The sequence below is a fragment of the Brassica napus genome, chromosome C2 (assembly GCF_020379485.1).
Source record: "Brassica napus cultivar Da-Ae chromosome C2, Da-Ae, whole genome shotgun sequence".
Lineage (NCBI taxonomy): Eukaryota > Viridiplantae > Streptophyta > Magnoliopsida > Brassicales > Brassicaceae > Brassica > Brassica napus.
The window spans coordinates 31398431-31415907 of NC_063445.1; the positions used below are offsets into that span (position 1 = coordinate 31398431).

The window sequence follows — 17477 nt, forward strand, 5'->3', positions numbered from 1 at the left end:
ATTCATTTACTATAACTTTAAATTTTTACTAACAATATTTATTTTTTTGTTTTTAAGGTTGTCCCTAAAAAAAAGGAACGGACGTTGGGGATTGGTTCCATCAACGATGTTCCGAGAGCGACATCGTCTTATGGTCAGCGACAGGATGATGAAGTCACTGAGCTGCGTAGAGAGTCCGCTCAGCTGCGTAACGAGTTGGCCGCGACAAAATCTCGTATGGGTGGAGTCGAAGGCTTCTTGGACGTTAGAGCGGCCACAAATCCGGAATGGGAGTCCATGTTGAGGAACATGCGACAACAACCTCCCATTCGAGGCGAGTCATCCGACGTACATAACGAGGCGGATGTTACGAGGAGGAGTGATGAATTCTACCAGGCGATGAACGACCCTTAGTTTTTTTTTCCGGTTGTTGTATTATAAATTCAAAACTTATTTATATATAAAATATTTTCATATTGATTTATTTTTATTTTAAATTTTAATTTTATTAGTAAATTAAATAATTTTAATTATTTTAATTATTTTTTAATTATATTTTTAAATTTTGTAAAATAATAAAAACGAAGTAAATTCGTAGCTAATGTATGACCTATTTACGTGGAAACCTTACGAGGAAATGACGAGAAATAATAAACGAGTATTTTACGAGAAAACATTTACGAGGAAATAACGAGGAAAGATAAACGAGTATTTTACGAGGAAATCCTTTCGTGGTCGTTACGTGTATTTTGCGAGGAAACCCTTTCAAGGTATTTACGTGTAGTTTACAAGGAACTCGTTTCGAGGTATTTACGAGGAAATATAGCGACCTTTTTACGTGGAATATTGACGTGGTCTTTACGACGAAATGATCTACTTTGTCTTTACGACGAAATATATTCCTCGCTAATTTACGACGAATTAGCGAGGAAATATGTGTTACGACAGATGAGTAACGAGCAAACCTGGTTCCTCGCTAATTCGTCGTAAAGCCTCTTTTACGACGAACTCACGAGGAAAACCGTCCTCATTAAGATTATGTTTTCTTGTAGTGATATATTTGTTGTTTCTCCTCGGTTTAAATAAAGACAGTATTGTAACTATAAATTGTAAAAATATTTGCTTAAAAGTGTCGAAACCTTGGTAAATATATGGTCTATTTATAAACGTAAGTTGGCAACTTGCAACGTACCACGGAATTCACGTAAATGGAGGAGCACTTATCAGTTGATGTCGTAGGTTGAATTTTCAACAAAACCTCATTAATTATTATTAGGATTTTACATTCAATATCTATATTATTATTTGATAATTAAATTTGCTTATTTGTCATGTTCTCCGTGATTTTAGGCTGAGTCATTAAACAATTTTAATTTGACTAATTAAAGTTTTAATATCTAATAAATAAATTATATAATTCATTATTTAATTGATTACAAACTAATATTATAAAAATATCTCAAAAATAAATAGAAAACGTTTTCGAAAAAATAAGATAATTCCATGTATTTATTTTGTGTTTAATTACATCTTTATTTCTTATTTATTTATTTTTATAATTAGTATTATATATACACATATCATATTAGATTTATCATTATACTAAAATATTATAAATAGTTTTATAAAAAATAACAAAAATTGATTTATATTTGTTTGTAAACAAAATATGTCATGGCATATTTTTAAAAATTCTTAAATTTATTTTTGTATTAAAATACTAAAAAGAAGTATATAAACAATAGCAATAAATATGATTTATATTTGTTTGTTAACCTGATTTTTGTGATATTTTCATTTTTATTCTTATCATTCATTTGCAAGAATAATTTGTATTTTTTATTTAAGTTGAAAATTTAATATTTCTTTGTTTTTATTTTTACTAAATATTTATTGTTATCAATTATCATCCAGTTGCAAGAATAACTTTCAAAAAAAAATATTTTCAAAATATATTTTTTTTACAACAAGTACCTTATATTTATGAAAATTTAAAATTTACTTTATTTACTTTTAATTTTTCAAGAGTTTCAAAGAATTATAACTTTGTTTAAATTAAAATTTTCTTAAAAGACTATTATGTAAATAAAAATGTGATTCTATTATTTTTATAAAAACTGTATTTTCCAAAATGATTTGTCTTAGTTATAATTATTAAAGTTTGAAAGTTAAAAGACCATTTGAAAATAACAAACTATGATTTACAATTAAGAAATATTATTTTATAGGAAAATAGTAATCTCTTATCTTATACATTACATATTAATGTCTTATTTGTCAACATATTTGGTCTGCTTGAATGTTAATTCAGTTATTATAGGAAGTATTTTACAATATAATTAATTAATTATACATATATTAATTCTTATTTATTTTTACTAATATAATATGTAAAGCTGAGTTTGGTTTAACATTCTTGTGCTTTTGATTTATTTTGAGATTTTGTAGTTTATGCTAATTCTTAGAATTGGGTTTAATAACATCACTTTATATTAACAATTATATATTTTTTTATTTAATTATATCATTGTTTATAAATTTTATATAATAAAAATGTGTTCAAAATAAAAATATATTTTAAAATACAAGATATTAATGTTGTTATCCAAAATAATGTTTTTAAATCAATAAAAATTAAGAAATTAAGAAATTGAAAGGTTCATAAAATAGTATAAATTTAATATTTTATTTAATTTTTTTGATTTTTAAACTAATAGTATATTTATTAAATAAATATGCCCGCATGTGCGGGCAAAACTCCTAGTTACAGTGTAACATAAAGACGACTTGTCTATAAACATGTAATAATTTAATTTGGTTGACAATATAATTCACATGTCTCATAGGATTAACTTAATTATCATATGTTTGAATCTCCGCATTTTACGCACTCGTATAATCATTAGGTCAATCATCACCAAATCATATTATAATTTCAACGTTTCTCTGCTAATTTTTTTAATTAACGTAGGATTATCCCGGACCTAAAGAATAACCTAGAATAATTTTCAAGTAAAGTTGCGGTCTTTGGATAGATCCTTTCTCCTGATATTTCACTAATTCCAAGTCATATATAATTAATTTATACATTAATCTTACTTGAGACAAGCTCTGTGAATTTGTACTATAAATAATTGCTGAAGCACAAGTCTTATGCATCCAACACCACAATCATCAATTTTTTACACAAACTAATAAGTTATAAAAACATCAAAACTTTTTATCAAAAAAAAAAAAAACATCAAAACTTCCGAGGAAAATAAGGAAAATGAGGAAAAAATATTAGAGAAAATGACTAGGATAGCACTAAAATTTTTTTGTCACAAATATAGCTTATAAGAATAAAAATGACCAAAATAGCACTTAATGTTTTATCAAAAGAGATAAATATACACTTATATCTCAATGGTAAATTAATTTAGACATTAGGGTTTAGAGTTAAAAAGTGGGGTTTAGGATTAAGGGTTTAGGGTTTAGGGTTTAGAGTTTAGAGTTTAGAGTTTAGGATGGGGTTTAAGGTTTAGGGTTTAGGGTTTAGAGTTAAGGGGTGGGGTTTAAGATTTAGGGTTTAGGGTTTAGGATTTAGGGTTTAGGTTTTAGGGTTTAGAGTTGGGGAGTGGCGTTTTGGGATAAGATTTTAAATTTTGAAAAATAAAAAAAATTTAAATTTTTCAAAAGATAAAATGTTATTTTGGTCATTTTAGTTTTTGAAAACTATTTTTGTAACATAAACTTAAAAAATGTGCTATTTTGGAGATTTAAAATATTATCTCTTTTGGTCGTAGTTATCTTCTGCACGATGTTCTTCATGAAGATCGGTTCGGTTTCTGCTGGTTGGTTGCGAGCTCATGCAACCTTCTATGGTGGAAGTGATAGCTTCTGATACAATGGGTAAGTTCCCAAACGAGGGCTTGACATTTGGTCAAAGCTTTGGGTTAGCACTTTAAACTATGCATATGGTTTTCGATATGGAGAAACTTATATTATTGAATAATTTTTCACTGGGTCAGTTCAATTATATATTTACAAACAATTTTTTTAATATGTATTCTTCTTATGATATGAACTTTTCATGAGTTTTCTTCTTCCTCAAGAAACTGATTTATATTTTTTTGTCCTTCTCCAGGTGGAGCTTGTGGTTATGGAAACCTATACACGGACGGTTACAAGACAAACACTGCGGCATTGAGCACCGCACTGTTCAATGACGGTAAGTCATGTGGTGGCTATTACCAGATTGTCTGCGACGCGAGCAAAGTGCCACAATGGTGTCTTAAAGGCAGATACATTACAATCACAGCCACAAACTTCTGTCCACCAAACTTTGCTCAGGCAAGCGACAATGGAGGATGGTGCAACCCACCAAGACCTCACTTCGATATGGCTCAACCTGCCTTTCTCACCATCGCTAAGTACAAAGCTGGAATCGTCCCCATCCTCTATAGAAGGTATTAGAATTACAATATATATAGTTACTTGAAGGGTTTTGATCATAAATATTATGTTAAGTTTTTGAACTTCCAAGTCAAATCCATCGAAACTTCCGATGTGAAAGTATATTCTTACAAACATTAAGGTCCATTGTCCATTAATCCTCACTTAATCCAACGCATTGCAAAATAGTGTGCTTAGAGGGTTCTTGTTCTTATAGGGTTGGATGCAGAAGAGGTGGAGGGATGAGATTCACCATGAACGGTAGGGACTATTTCGAGCTAGTCCTCATCTCAAACGTAGGAGGAGCTGGTGAGATCTCTAAAGTTTGGATTAAAGGTTCTAGGAGCAACAAGTGGAAGACAATGTCAAGAAATTGGGGAGCTAACTCGCAAAGCAACACTTACCTCAACGGTCAATCTCTCTCTTTCAAAGTTCAGCTTAGCAATGGAAGAACCAAAGTAGCTCTCAATGTTGTTCCTTCGAATTGGCGGTTTGGTCAGAGTTTCAAGAGCAACATCCAATTCTGATATCAATAATAACTGTCCACTTTTTATATGTGTATGTGCTTCCACTGTGTGTTTTCTCTGTTGCATCATTATCATCTGCAAAAGCTTATTGTTTTGTAGTAGTAATATATAGTCTTGACTCCAGGGAGTTGATAATCTGGGGAAGACGCAAGCAGTAATGATTAATTGTATTTGTACATTTAGGGAATACGCATATGTTTTACTAGTATATATCAATATCAAACAACTTACATTTAAAGATATTCAGCTATATATATATTCTATAGTTCATTTCATTGTCTCGCCTCAACATTCATATCTGCAGTGTAAAGAATTTTACATGCAAGTTTTTTTTTAAAACAAGAATTTTGCATGACTGCGTGGTATGGAGGTCTGTCTCTCCTACTGCCGGTGGCTGTTCGGAGGTCTGGGTTCCATCGACTGAAGTTGCAAAGCTGTCCGGGAATGGTACCAATAATTTGGAGTAGCGTTGCGGGGAAGCCAAAATTACCAAGACGTGGTCTCATGTTTCATCAAAGGTATCATAACCATTTGGCAATGCTCTGTTTTGGTCAAGCTCCGGCTTCATTTCCTCGGCTAGTAGTTTCAGATTGTATTATGTAGTTGACTTTCTGTTTTGGTCAAGCTCCGGCTTCAGCTTACCGATTACTACAATGGCAAATTCCTATATCCTCTTTGCCGATTTGAAAGCTGGGCGACGTTAATTGGTATTGACATGCTTCTACTTGACCAAGAGGTACTCACGGTCGTCTCCTATAAACCCTCTCCACGATACCTGCAATCATGATTGTCTAATCTTTTTATTTACATTTTTGAACAGTCAACACTTATTCAAGGATCCGTTTACACGATGAGCGGATTCCACGTCAAGCAGAGCAACAACAAGTCGGTCTGATAATTACTCCTCTTTGTTTATTGATATTTTACAGCAATTGACAGGTGTACTGAACCCACCAGCACTAACAAATCTTACCACTGTTATTTATGCAGGTATCGTGTACAACTCTCTGTTTCATATGGTTTGGAGTCGGATGTATTTGTGTCCTTTGATGGTGAAATGAAAATGCTAACCACCACCCGTGCTGCAGATGTAAAACATATGGTAGCAATAGCATTAACCAATAAGTATTTCAATTCATGTGTAAAACACTTGACAAGCACAGCCACTGAAAAAATAAACAACGTTTTGTTAATTGCATGAGCTATGGGTTGAACCGTGTTAGTCAAGGTTTAGACTGGTTAGGCTAAACCGATATGTCGTTAGCTTAGAGATATAATGCAGTATAGATAAGTCCGATATCGGTTGTGATAAGGACTAAGAGATACGATATGATCTTGTGGAAGATATTGTATGAGTTGTATATAAGACATGTACGTGAATATGAATAACATCAGATCGAATCCAGTATTCTTCTCTCTTAGTTTACATGGTATCAGAGCCAAACTAAAAAAAAAAAAAAAAAAAAAAAAGAGAGAAACATGTCTAAAGAGATCGTTACCGGTGGTAGCAGTGGAAAGGAGCTTGGTATACACTCACCATACTATATGTCTCATTCTGATAATCCTGGTACTGCAATCTCTCCTGTCCAGTTGACAGGAGAGAATTACGCGGAGTGGTCATCAGAATTGGAGAATGCGTTACGTGCTAAGCGCAAATTTAGGTTCATTGACGGGTCGTTGGTGATGCCAGATGAGACCAGTAAACCTGTAGAAGCGGAGATGTGGAAGACTGTGAATTCCATGATTGTGGGGTGGATTAGGGCGTCAATCTCACCTACAGTCAAATCTACGGTGACGTTCACTGCAGATGCGTACAAGATGTGGACTGATCTGAAATAGAGATTTTCTGTTGGGAATGCAGTTCGAGTTCATCAACTGAAGTCGGAGTTGGTGGCGTGTAAACAGAATGGCACAAGTGTGATCGACTACTTTGGTCGATTGTCAAAGAAGTGGGAGGAGCTGATGAGTTACAAGCCGCCTCCTAAGTGTATGTGTGGTGCAGCTGAGAAAATTGCACATGATAATGAAGAAGAGAAGGTACATACCTTCCTTATGGGTCTCGACGACTCACGATTTGGTAATGTATGCACCAATATCATTGGACTCGAGCCACTGCCTGATCTCAACTCCGTGTATCAGCGTGTTGTGCGAGAAGAGAGGCGCCTGATGACGTCTCGAGTAGAGTCTCGACAAGAAGCTGTTGGGTTTGTAGCAAAGACAGAGTTAGGAGTGGACGTGCCGTCAGCAGCACGCAATCGAGGAGGAGGTGTTGTGTGTTCTCATTGTGGCCGGTCAGGTCATGAAAAGAAGGATTGTTGGCAGATTATTGGTTTTCTAGAGTGGTGGACAGAGCGTAACCGTGAAGGAGATCGCGGTGGACGTGGAAGAAGCAGAGGTCATGGAAGGGGTCAACAGGCACGATCACATGCTACACAAGCTTCGGGAAACTCAGGAGGAGGAGGTGGAGTTCCGTCTCTTTCCGAAGAACAGTGGGCTTCTTTGACGGCTCTTCTTGAGTCCCAGAAACCACATGTAATCCCTGACAAGCTCAATGGTAAGGAACAGTCAGGAGAGGTGATTCTTGACACTGGTGCTTCGCATCACATGACAGGTGATGAGAAGTTGTTGACTAGTCTCACGCCTGTTGTGAGTTGTCCTGTCAGATTTGCAGATGGAAGTCATGTTTTTGCTTCCATGAGTGGGTCGTTGCGACTCTCGGAGACTATTACATTGTCTCATGTTCTATTTGTACCGAATCTGAACTGCACATTGTTGTCCGTCGCGAAGTTACTTAAGCAAGTTGGCTGCTTTGCGATCTTTACTGACACATTGTGTATTTTACAGGACCGTTTTACGAGGACCCTGATTGGAGCCGGTGAAGAACGGAATGGTGTCTATGTTTATCGGGATGTGACAATTTCACGAGGCCATAGAGTCAAAGCCGCTGAGGACAAGAATTTGTGGCACCGGAGATTGGGTCATCCTGCATTTGGTGTTTTAGGACATTTACCTTTTGTTTCTGGTGTTTTAAACAACTCCGACAAGTTCGGAGGTTGTGAAATTTGTTTCAAGTCAAAACAAACTCGAGGTGTTTTTGCTGACAGTATTAATAAAGCTTCAGTTCCTTTTGAGTTAATACATGTTGATTTGTGGGGGCCTTATCGTGAACCCTCATCGTGTGGAGCAATCTACTTTCTCACCATAGTGGATGACTTCTCGAGAGCAGTCTGGATCCATCTGTTACTTGAGAAGAGTGAAGTTAAAACAGTTCTACCGAACTTCTGTCGACTTGTTCATCGCCAGTTTGGTCGCCTTGTGCAAACGGTCAGGAGTGACAATGGCATAGAGTTCATCTGCTTATCCAAATTCTTTGCAGAGAATGGTATTGTGCATCAAACATCCTGTGTAGCGACACCGCAACAGAATGGCCGGGTAGAGCGCAAACATCGTCATATCTTGAACATGTCGAGGTCATTGCTGTTCCAGGCTGATCTTCCAATCAAATTCTAGGGAGAGAGCGTACTAGCAGCTGCACATGTCATTAATAGGACACCATCAAGTTTACTTGGAGGCAAAACTCCGTATGAGTGCCTCTATGGTAAGGCGCCATCATATGAAGATATCAAAGTGTTTGGATGCCTGTGTTTCGCTCACAAGATGAGGCGAGACAAACACAAGTTCAAGGAGCGTAGTAGGCGTTGTGTGTTTGTGGGTTATCCATTTGGAAAACGTGGATGGAAGTTGTTTGATCTTGAAACTCATGAGATCTTTGTTTCGAGAGATGTAGTCTTTAATGAGACAAGTTTCCCATATCACTCAGAACAGTCACCAGAACATGTCTTGCCAATGGAACCCGTGTGTCTTCCTGGTGTTCCCGATGTCGATATAGACAATTATGAGATGTCTCAGGCCGTGATGGACTCTAGGGGGAGCTTACAAGAGAGAGATACGGATGTTGCCCCTATTTCTGATGCAGTTGAAGTCGAAAGTAGTGCTACGGTACCAATGGTTCCTGAAACAACAGCAGCAGTCGAGCCTATGGCTCAGGTGGAACCGGTTGCAGCAACTGAGACTGTGGCTGAATCAAAGTTGGGAAGAGGACAGCGTGTACCGCAAGCATCTGTTAAGCTTCGAGATTATGTCTGCTATAACTCTCAGCGCCATCCTGATAAACATAAAAACTGTTCTGTTCTGGCGCCGTCATCGTCCTCTCAAAATGGTCCAGGTAACACATCCCATCCAATCTCAGCTTATGTATGTGATGCAGTCTTCTCAGAAAAACATCAAGTATTGCTTGCAGCTATAACAGCAGGAACAGAACCGAGGAGCTACAAAGAGGCAATGCGTGATCCACGATGGAACAACTCAATGTCAAAAGAAGTTGTTGCCCTTGAAACGGAAAAGACTTAGGATGTAACTAACTTACCAAAAGGGAAGAAAACATTAGACTGCATGTGGATATACAAGATCAAGTTCAATGCAGATGGGACAGTTGAGCGGTACAAGTCTAGGCTTGTTGTGTGCGGTAATCGACAGATAGAAGGGGAGGACTACGATGAGACTTTCGCACCAGTAGCAAAACTGACGACGGTGAGAACTGTGTTGGAAGTTGGAGTGGCATTGAATTGGGAGATACATCAGATGGATGTACATAATGCTTTTCTTCATGGAGATTTGGAAGAAGAAGTGTATATGAAAATGCCTCCAGGGTTTCACACTGATGATCAAACTAAGGTTTGTCGCTTGAGAAAGTCCCTTTATGGCTTGAAGCAGGCACCAAGGTGTTGGTTTGCTAAGTTGACAAGTGCACTTAAATCCTTTGGCTTCAAGCAGTCATATTCCGATTACTCTCTATTCGCTTATATAAAAGATGGGAAATCTTTGAGGGTTCTTGTGTATGTAGATGACTTGGTGATCGCGGGGAATGACTTGGAGATGCTGACAAAGTTCAAGGCTTATCTGAGCAAGTGTTTTAAAATGAAGGATCTTGGGAAGTTGAAGTATTTTCTTGGGATAGAGATAGCTAGGGGGCCGCAGGGTATGTTCTTGTCGCAGAGGAAGTATGCGCTTGACATTATATCTGAAGCTGGTCTACTTGGATGCAAGCCTGTAGCTACACCTATGGAACAAAATCATAAGCTGCTCTCGGATGCAGGTCCGTTGTGTAAAAATCCTGAACGGTTTCGACGGTTTATTGGACAGTTGGTGTATCTAGCGATCACACGACCTAAGTTGTGCTATTCAATACATGTGTTATCGCAAGTCATGCACAAACCAAGAGAAGCTCATTGGGATGCTGTGGTCTGTATAATGAGGTATTTGAAGGGAAGTCCAGGACAGGGAGTCATGTTGCAAGCGGTCAGTGACTTGAAGCTTCGAGTCTTCTGTGATTCTGACTGGGCATCGTGTCCAAACACACGCCGGTCTCTGTCTGTGTTTGTGGTGCTGCTTGGTAGCTCGCCAATATCGTGGAAGACAAAGAAACAAGACACTGTCTCACACTCATCGGTAGAAGCAAAGTATAGATCAATGGCGGCTGCTCTGCGAGAGATAAAGTGGTTAAAACGGTTACTTGCTGATATGGGAGTGGGGCACAAACATTCGATGGAGATGTTCTGTGACAGTAAATCAGCATTGTACATCGCAGCGAATCCAGTGTTTCACGAGAGAACTAAACACATTGAGGCAGACTGTCACAGTGTTCGTGATGCGGTGCAAGAATGATCAATAGTCACAAGACATATTCGCACGACGGAGAAACTAGCTGACATTATGACAAAAGCGTTGGGAAGTTCAGCGTTTCATTACTTGTTGTCCAAGTTAGGAGTATGTAATTTACATGCTCCTACTTGAGGGGGAGTGTTAGTCAAGGTTTAGACTGGTTAGGCTAAACCGATATGTCGTTTGCTTAGGGATATACATGCAGTATAGATAAGTCCGAGATCGGTTGTGATAAGGACTAAGAGATACGATATGATCTCGTAGAAGATATTGTATGAGTTGTATATAAGACATGTACATGATTATGAATAACATCAGATCAATTCCAGTATTCTTCTCTCTTAGTTTACAAACCGCTTGTGGATTGATTGAGGAAGCTACAACCGCTACTGGTGACTTGAATGATGATCATGTGCCTGGTGGAATCACTATTGAGGGTTAACCACTTGAGGAAGAAGGCCACACCTGGAAGAAGCCACGCACTTCTTAACTTCCAGGTTTTAGAGAGTGGCAAGTCCAGTGCCCACAACTGATGCTGTAGAAGATGTATCTTGATCTTAAGTTTGAATAAATTGTTTAGTGTTTTGTTTGTTATTTGAATCATTTTGTGTCGGTTTTGTAATGTATCTTCTTCTTCGCTTGGTTATAACAATAACTATTGTGGTAAAATAATTTTCTCTTTCACAAAGCTCCGCAAGTGTTGTTAATTAGATATTTGACACTAACTCCAACATCCTAATTCAAATACAACGTTCTGTTTTTTAAAACACATTTGAGAGTGAATAATCCTAACTAATCCAGTAGCACTATATACTCCCAGTAGCAGTTTAGTAACCGGTGAAAATGAGTAGCAGCTTAGTAACCGGTGAAAATGATTCACTAAAATTTTGGCATAAACTCAGATGACTCATTAGTGAAAGAGAAAAGCAATCAGTGGAGATACCTTGAAAGTGAAGGCAAACAGAATCATGCATTTTTTTTGTTAAATGAATTTAGTCACCTTCCTATGCTCCCCAAAAAAAAACTGGTTATGATAGATAAGAGGTATAATCTTGCAAATCCAACTACGTAATTACAAGAAACTCAATCATTCCTCTTCAAACTTACACAACCCTACGAATGTAAAACTTCATAGAGGGGGAGCTAAATAACTACACAACTTCTAATTAAGAATATGAGCATTTCAGTCAAAACAAGAATGTAAAACTTCTAATTTTGAGAGGACACGAATCAAATATCTCGATTTTTAAAGACAAACACGACTTGAGAATTTTCTCTCTCTCCTCCTTATCGTCTCCTCTCTAGCTAAAAAACCAGATCCAGCTTTGCCTCCGGGCCGGACGGTGCGTGACTGCGCGTACCGGCGACCGGAGGGCTCTTCTTCTCTCAATCTCTCTATCTTCCTATTTGCTTCTTTGTCGACCCTCTCACTCTCTCTGCCTTGCTTTAATCTCTGAGCTTGGTGGTTCGACGATTCCATCCTCAGCTGCAGGGGGGCTCTGTCTTCGTCGCAGTTCAGTCAGGTCCTGGAGGTTGGGCGCGAGATGAACGATGGTTTTGATGGTGAAGTCGGCTTTTAGGGTTTTACTAGAAGTCCTTTCTTCTTCTGGTAGGGGTGGTGGCGAGTGGAAGGGGATGTTTGGCTCACTTTCTCCGGTGTTCGGTCGTCTTTGTCTCTGTCTTGTCGGTGGGTGAGTGGTGTGTGGAGGTCGATCTGTCTGTTCTGTCCTTGGTGTCTGGGAGGAACGAGGTCAGCCATCCCTCGTCTTGACTGCTCTGGAGATATCGATTTTCTCAGAGGCGAGCTTAATTCCCTTGCTGTCAACGTGGTGTTGGGGCTTGTGGCCTTGGCTCGTGGAGTGTTACTTAGCCGTGGTGTCGAAATAGTCGTCCATGGCTCTTTCGAGGCGGCTTCGTCACCTTCAGTTCATCCTTTCTCCTCTTCCGGCTTGGTGTTCTTTTGTAACCCATTTAGAGCTCTGTCGACTTGCTCTCTACTAGGTTTGTGCTCTGTTTTGTGTGTTAGCTGGCTCCGTTCCACCGGTTCAGCTTTTGATGTCAAGGCTCACTTATCTTCGGTTCTCGGAGAAGGCGTCTGACGAGGAGTCTGAGCTCTTCCTGGTCACAGGGGTTTGGATCTTTCGGTGGATCAGGCGACTAGGCGATGCATCCCAGTGCCGTGTGCTCGTGCTCATGGTAGTGTTGTTTAGTTATAGCCTTGCAGGTCTTAGAGCTCTTTGGACCACTAGCGGCGACCATCCCGTTCCCGTCTTCTTGCAAGTTTGGTTCCGTCTTCAGGCGGTCCATGAATCCGTTTGGTGGAGTCTTTGGGCGCTGTAGGTGATTGTGCAGGTGGGTTTGGAGCGATTTTCACAGGTTTTGTTCTTATCCCCTCATCTGCTGCTCCTGCGCGTTTACCGGCAGAGGTGATTATGGGTTCCGAGGCGTTCACTAGATGCTAACTACTCTGGAGATTGCACGGATATTCCCGGCATCCGAGTCAACGAGGAGAACCTCACGTAACCGTGGTTTTATCAATGGTAGAGAACGGTATCTGGTATCTTAGAAATTTTGAGATAGAGTTAGTGGAACGTGCCGGGTTTAGTGGGTGGGCGAAACTAGCTTTGATTTTGAATGTTTTTGGGATATTTTGTTCAAATCGGCCTTGTAATCACTTTCTGAATTCCCGTCTAACGGGTGGATTAATAATATTTTTACTAAAAAAAATAAATAAATATATATATATGTATATATATATTTCTCGACTTTCAAAAATATTTATGATCCAATTTATTTCGTTCAGGTCAGTATTGTTTTTTATTTGTCTTCGGTTCACTGCCATCCCGATATTCAATTTCCATATATCTGAAAAACTATAATTTAAAACGGATACTTGTTTTGATTCATATAACTGAAAAACAAAAATTATTACAAAATAATAATATTTTAGAGCCAATTAAATTTTATTTCTCATCAACTCGACAATCTATATTATTAAAACAGTATTGTGTCCAATATTAATTATATGTAACACAATTATGTATTGAAAATAATTTTTGGTCTTATATATTTCAATTTTTATAATAATATTATTAAATATTAGATATATGGATTTTTCAAAAAAAAAATATTTTAGAGCATAAAAACAACAATAACATGTTACCAGTACAAACGTAGACAATCGGTATGACACATGCTTTTATTACAAGCAAATGACCAAAATCATTTTTTTTTATATATAATTTTAGCACAATATGTATTGGTCTCGATTTTATATTTCAGCTTTCATTACAAATAAAAATAAACTACATCTTCTTTTTTGAAAATTACGAAGATGAGAATTTAAGCTATAAAAAATGTGAAACCTTTAGGAAAAAGGTATTATTTATTCTTACCTTAGATTATTCAACTATATCAAAGTGAAATAAAATCAAAAAGAATAAATATAAACCACTACACTCTTCTTAATATTTTTTTTATAAAAATTTGTGTTCTCTTTTAGAAAAACGTTAGTGATTCTTTCAACTCAAACGAACAAAATAAAATTTACAATATAAACTTAGAAAACAATCTATTTTTATTATGTTCAACTAATTTTTCAAATATTTTTAAAATTTAAATATATTTAAATATAAAATAATTTTATTTTAAACTAACCCGCCGGTAGGACGGACCAACTCCTAGTATATCAATAAAGAAAAAGTCTCTCTCTTCACAAGTAGCCATCTCAAATCTGCCATTTCTTCCTGCTGCGCGTTACCCATGCTTTTTTAAGAAAATATATTCATTTGTTACACAATTTTCGTTTAGGCCGGGTAATAATAAGAAAACGAGGATAAGACCTGCGCAGGGTGAATTTATTTGTATATATTATCGATAGTTTCTTTTATATATTTGATCATTTTATTTATATATATATAATATTTTTTGTTGTTATTATATAATTTCTTTCCGATGGATCGGATCAATTTTTATTAAAAATAATGGAACAAAACTATAATTAATATATCATGGGTTGATCGGATTGGACATTAAACAAATTATGACATAAAAACCTTATTTTTTCCATCGAACACATTCTTGAAAAAAATGAACAGTAGAATTATTTTGACTTTTATCTTCCATATGGTTTTGAAAGCTTTCAAATCAACCATCGAATTGATACATGTCATTTTAATGTTTTTAGTCGTATACTTAAGGAAAACTTACATTTTTGTAATTTAAAGTCATTTTAAAAAATTCAAAATATAACATATAAGAAAAATCTAACATATAAGAAAAATATAACATATAAGGTGTCTTCATTTTTGTATTTTAAAGTCGTTTTAAAAAAAATATATAACATATAAGGTTTTCTTATTTTTGTAATTTAAAGTCATTTTAAAAAATTCAAAATATAACATATAAGAAAAAATCTAATTTTTTTATTATATGGTTAATGTGATTGTTTTTTTAATAATATAAAATTAAACAAAATGAAGAAGGATGCAAAAATTGTTATCAAATCTTTATTGTTCATAATCATTAATTGTCATATATATGTAAATAATATTAGGTTATTTCGTAGCTTTTATTTAGGGAAAGAATACACACTTCTTATATTTTAGGTTAATATAATGTTCTCTAGTGGACATTAAACAAATTATGACATAAAAACCTTATTTTTCCTCTCAAACACATTCTTGAAAAAGTGAACAGTATTGTTTTCACAGTTGAATTATTTTGACTTTTATTATACATATGGTTTTGAAAGCTTTCAAATCAACCATCGAACTGATACATGTCATTTTAATGTTTTTAGTCGTACACTTAAGGAAAACTTATATTTTTGTAATTTAAAGTCATTTTAAAAAATTTAAAATATAACATATAAGAAAAATCTAACATATAAGAAAAATATAACATATAAGGTGTCCTCATTTTTGTATTTTAAAGTCGTTTAAAAAATATATATAACATATAAGGTTACCTCATTTTTGTAATTTAAAATCATTTTAAAAAATTCAAAATATAACATATAAGAAAACATCTATTTTTTATTATATGGTTAATGTGATTGTTTATTTTTTTAAAAAAAATATAAAATTAAACAAAAATGAAGAATGATGCAAAAATTGTTATCAAATCTTTATTATTCATAATCATTAATTGTCATATATATGTAAATCATATTAGGTAATTCTGTAACTTTTATTTAAGGAAAGAATACACACTTCTTATATTTTAGGTTAATATAATGTTCTCTAGTGAACATTAAACAAATTATGACATAAAAACCTTATTTTTTCCATCGAACACATTCTTGAAAAAAGTGAACAGTATTGTTTCCACAGTTAAATTATTTTGACTTTTATCTTCCATATGGTTTTGAAAGCTTTTAAATCAACCATCGAATTGATACATGTCATTTTAATGTTTTTAGTCGTTTACTTAAGGAAAACTTACATTTTTGTAATTTAAAGTCGTTTTAAAAAAATTCAAAATATAACATATAAGAAAATTCTAACATATAAGAAAAATATAACATATAAGGTGTCCTCATTTTTGTATTTTAAAGTCGTTTTAAAAAAAAATATAACATATAAGGTTTCCTCATTTTTGTAATTTAAAGTCATTTAAAAAAATTCAAAATATAACATATAAGAAAAAGTCTAATTTTTCTATTATATGGTTAATGTGATTGATTAATTTTTTTAATAATATAAATTTAAACAAAAATGAAGAATGATGCAAAAATTGTTATCAAATCTTTATTATTCATAATCATTAATTGCCATATATATGTAAATCATATTAGGTAATTCTGTAGCGTTTATTTAAGGAAAGAATACACACTTCCTATATTTTAGGTTAATATAATGTTCTCTAGTGTTATATAATTATGAAATAATGTGACACCATTAGATTAAACTATACTTTATATTAGATGCTCTAGAATTCTTTGAAATGGAATTTAGAAGGCATTTAGAGTGCCACCTAGGATTTGGAGTTTTTTTTAATTAATACAAAATTAAGGTTCTAATTTTTCAAATGTTTCTCAATTAATATATAGGAGATATGTGTTGTTAAAATAAGGTTAAGGCCTAGTGGGTCATCTGTTAAGTGGCCCAATAAACCATATCTTTGGAACAACCAATTTTTTTGGGAATTGAGACGTAATAGTCACTAGACTTTTATCCGTCCGGATGTTTTCTTTATTTTACATAAATCAAATAGGATTGGTTAGATTTTTCAAATGTATTTATAAAATGTTGGCATCTATTCGGGTTCGGGTACTCATTTGGGTTCATTTCTGGTCTATTCATATTTCGAGTTATTGAGTTTGAAGAATTCAACCCTATTCATGTATTTACAAATTTTGGTCCAAGTTCGGTTCGAATCTTTACGGGTTTGGTTCAGATTCAGAAAACTCATTTAAATTATTTTAAAAAATTCAAATTCATATATACTTTAATTTCTCAAAATTTAAAAATTAAATTAATATATAATATATGGATTGGAATAAAATATGACAAAATACCTAATTAACATAAAATCGGATTGGCGTGAATATATAGATGGAGAATCAATATATATATATTATGTATTACTAATACGTGCGGATCACATTCGGCCAAACTTTTACCTGCACGACCGTGTGAGAGAAATATAAAACATGATGTTTCCCACCTAACACTATTAAAAGAAATTATTAATTATATTTTAAATTTAAAAACTACATACATGATTTTTTTATTCTTAAGAATCAATAAAACTAAAAAATATAATTATATTAACATCATTTAGCATATTTCTATTTAGAATTCCATATATCTA

The 17477-nt window shown here is 34.7% G+C and overlaps 1 protein-coding gene across 1 annotated transcript; it reads left to right on the plus strand.

The window, feature by feature from the left end:
* Positions 1 to 4089: 4089 nt before the first annotated feature.
* On the plus strand, positions 4090 to 4948 carry LOC106378321 (putative expansin-A17; the record flags this gene model as incomplete). Its single annotated transcript, XM_048748983.1, has 2 exons — positions 4090 to 4427; positions 4631 to 4948. Coding segments are annotated over 2 exons (648 nt in total), but the record flags the coding sequence as incomplete, so codon positions are not given.
* Between the last annotated feature and the right edge of the window lie 12529 nt (positions 4949 to 17477).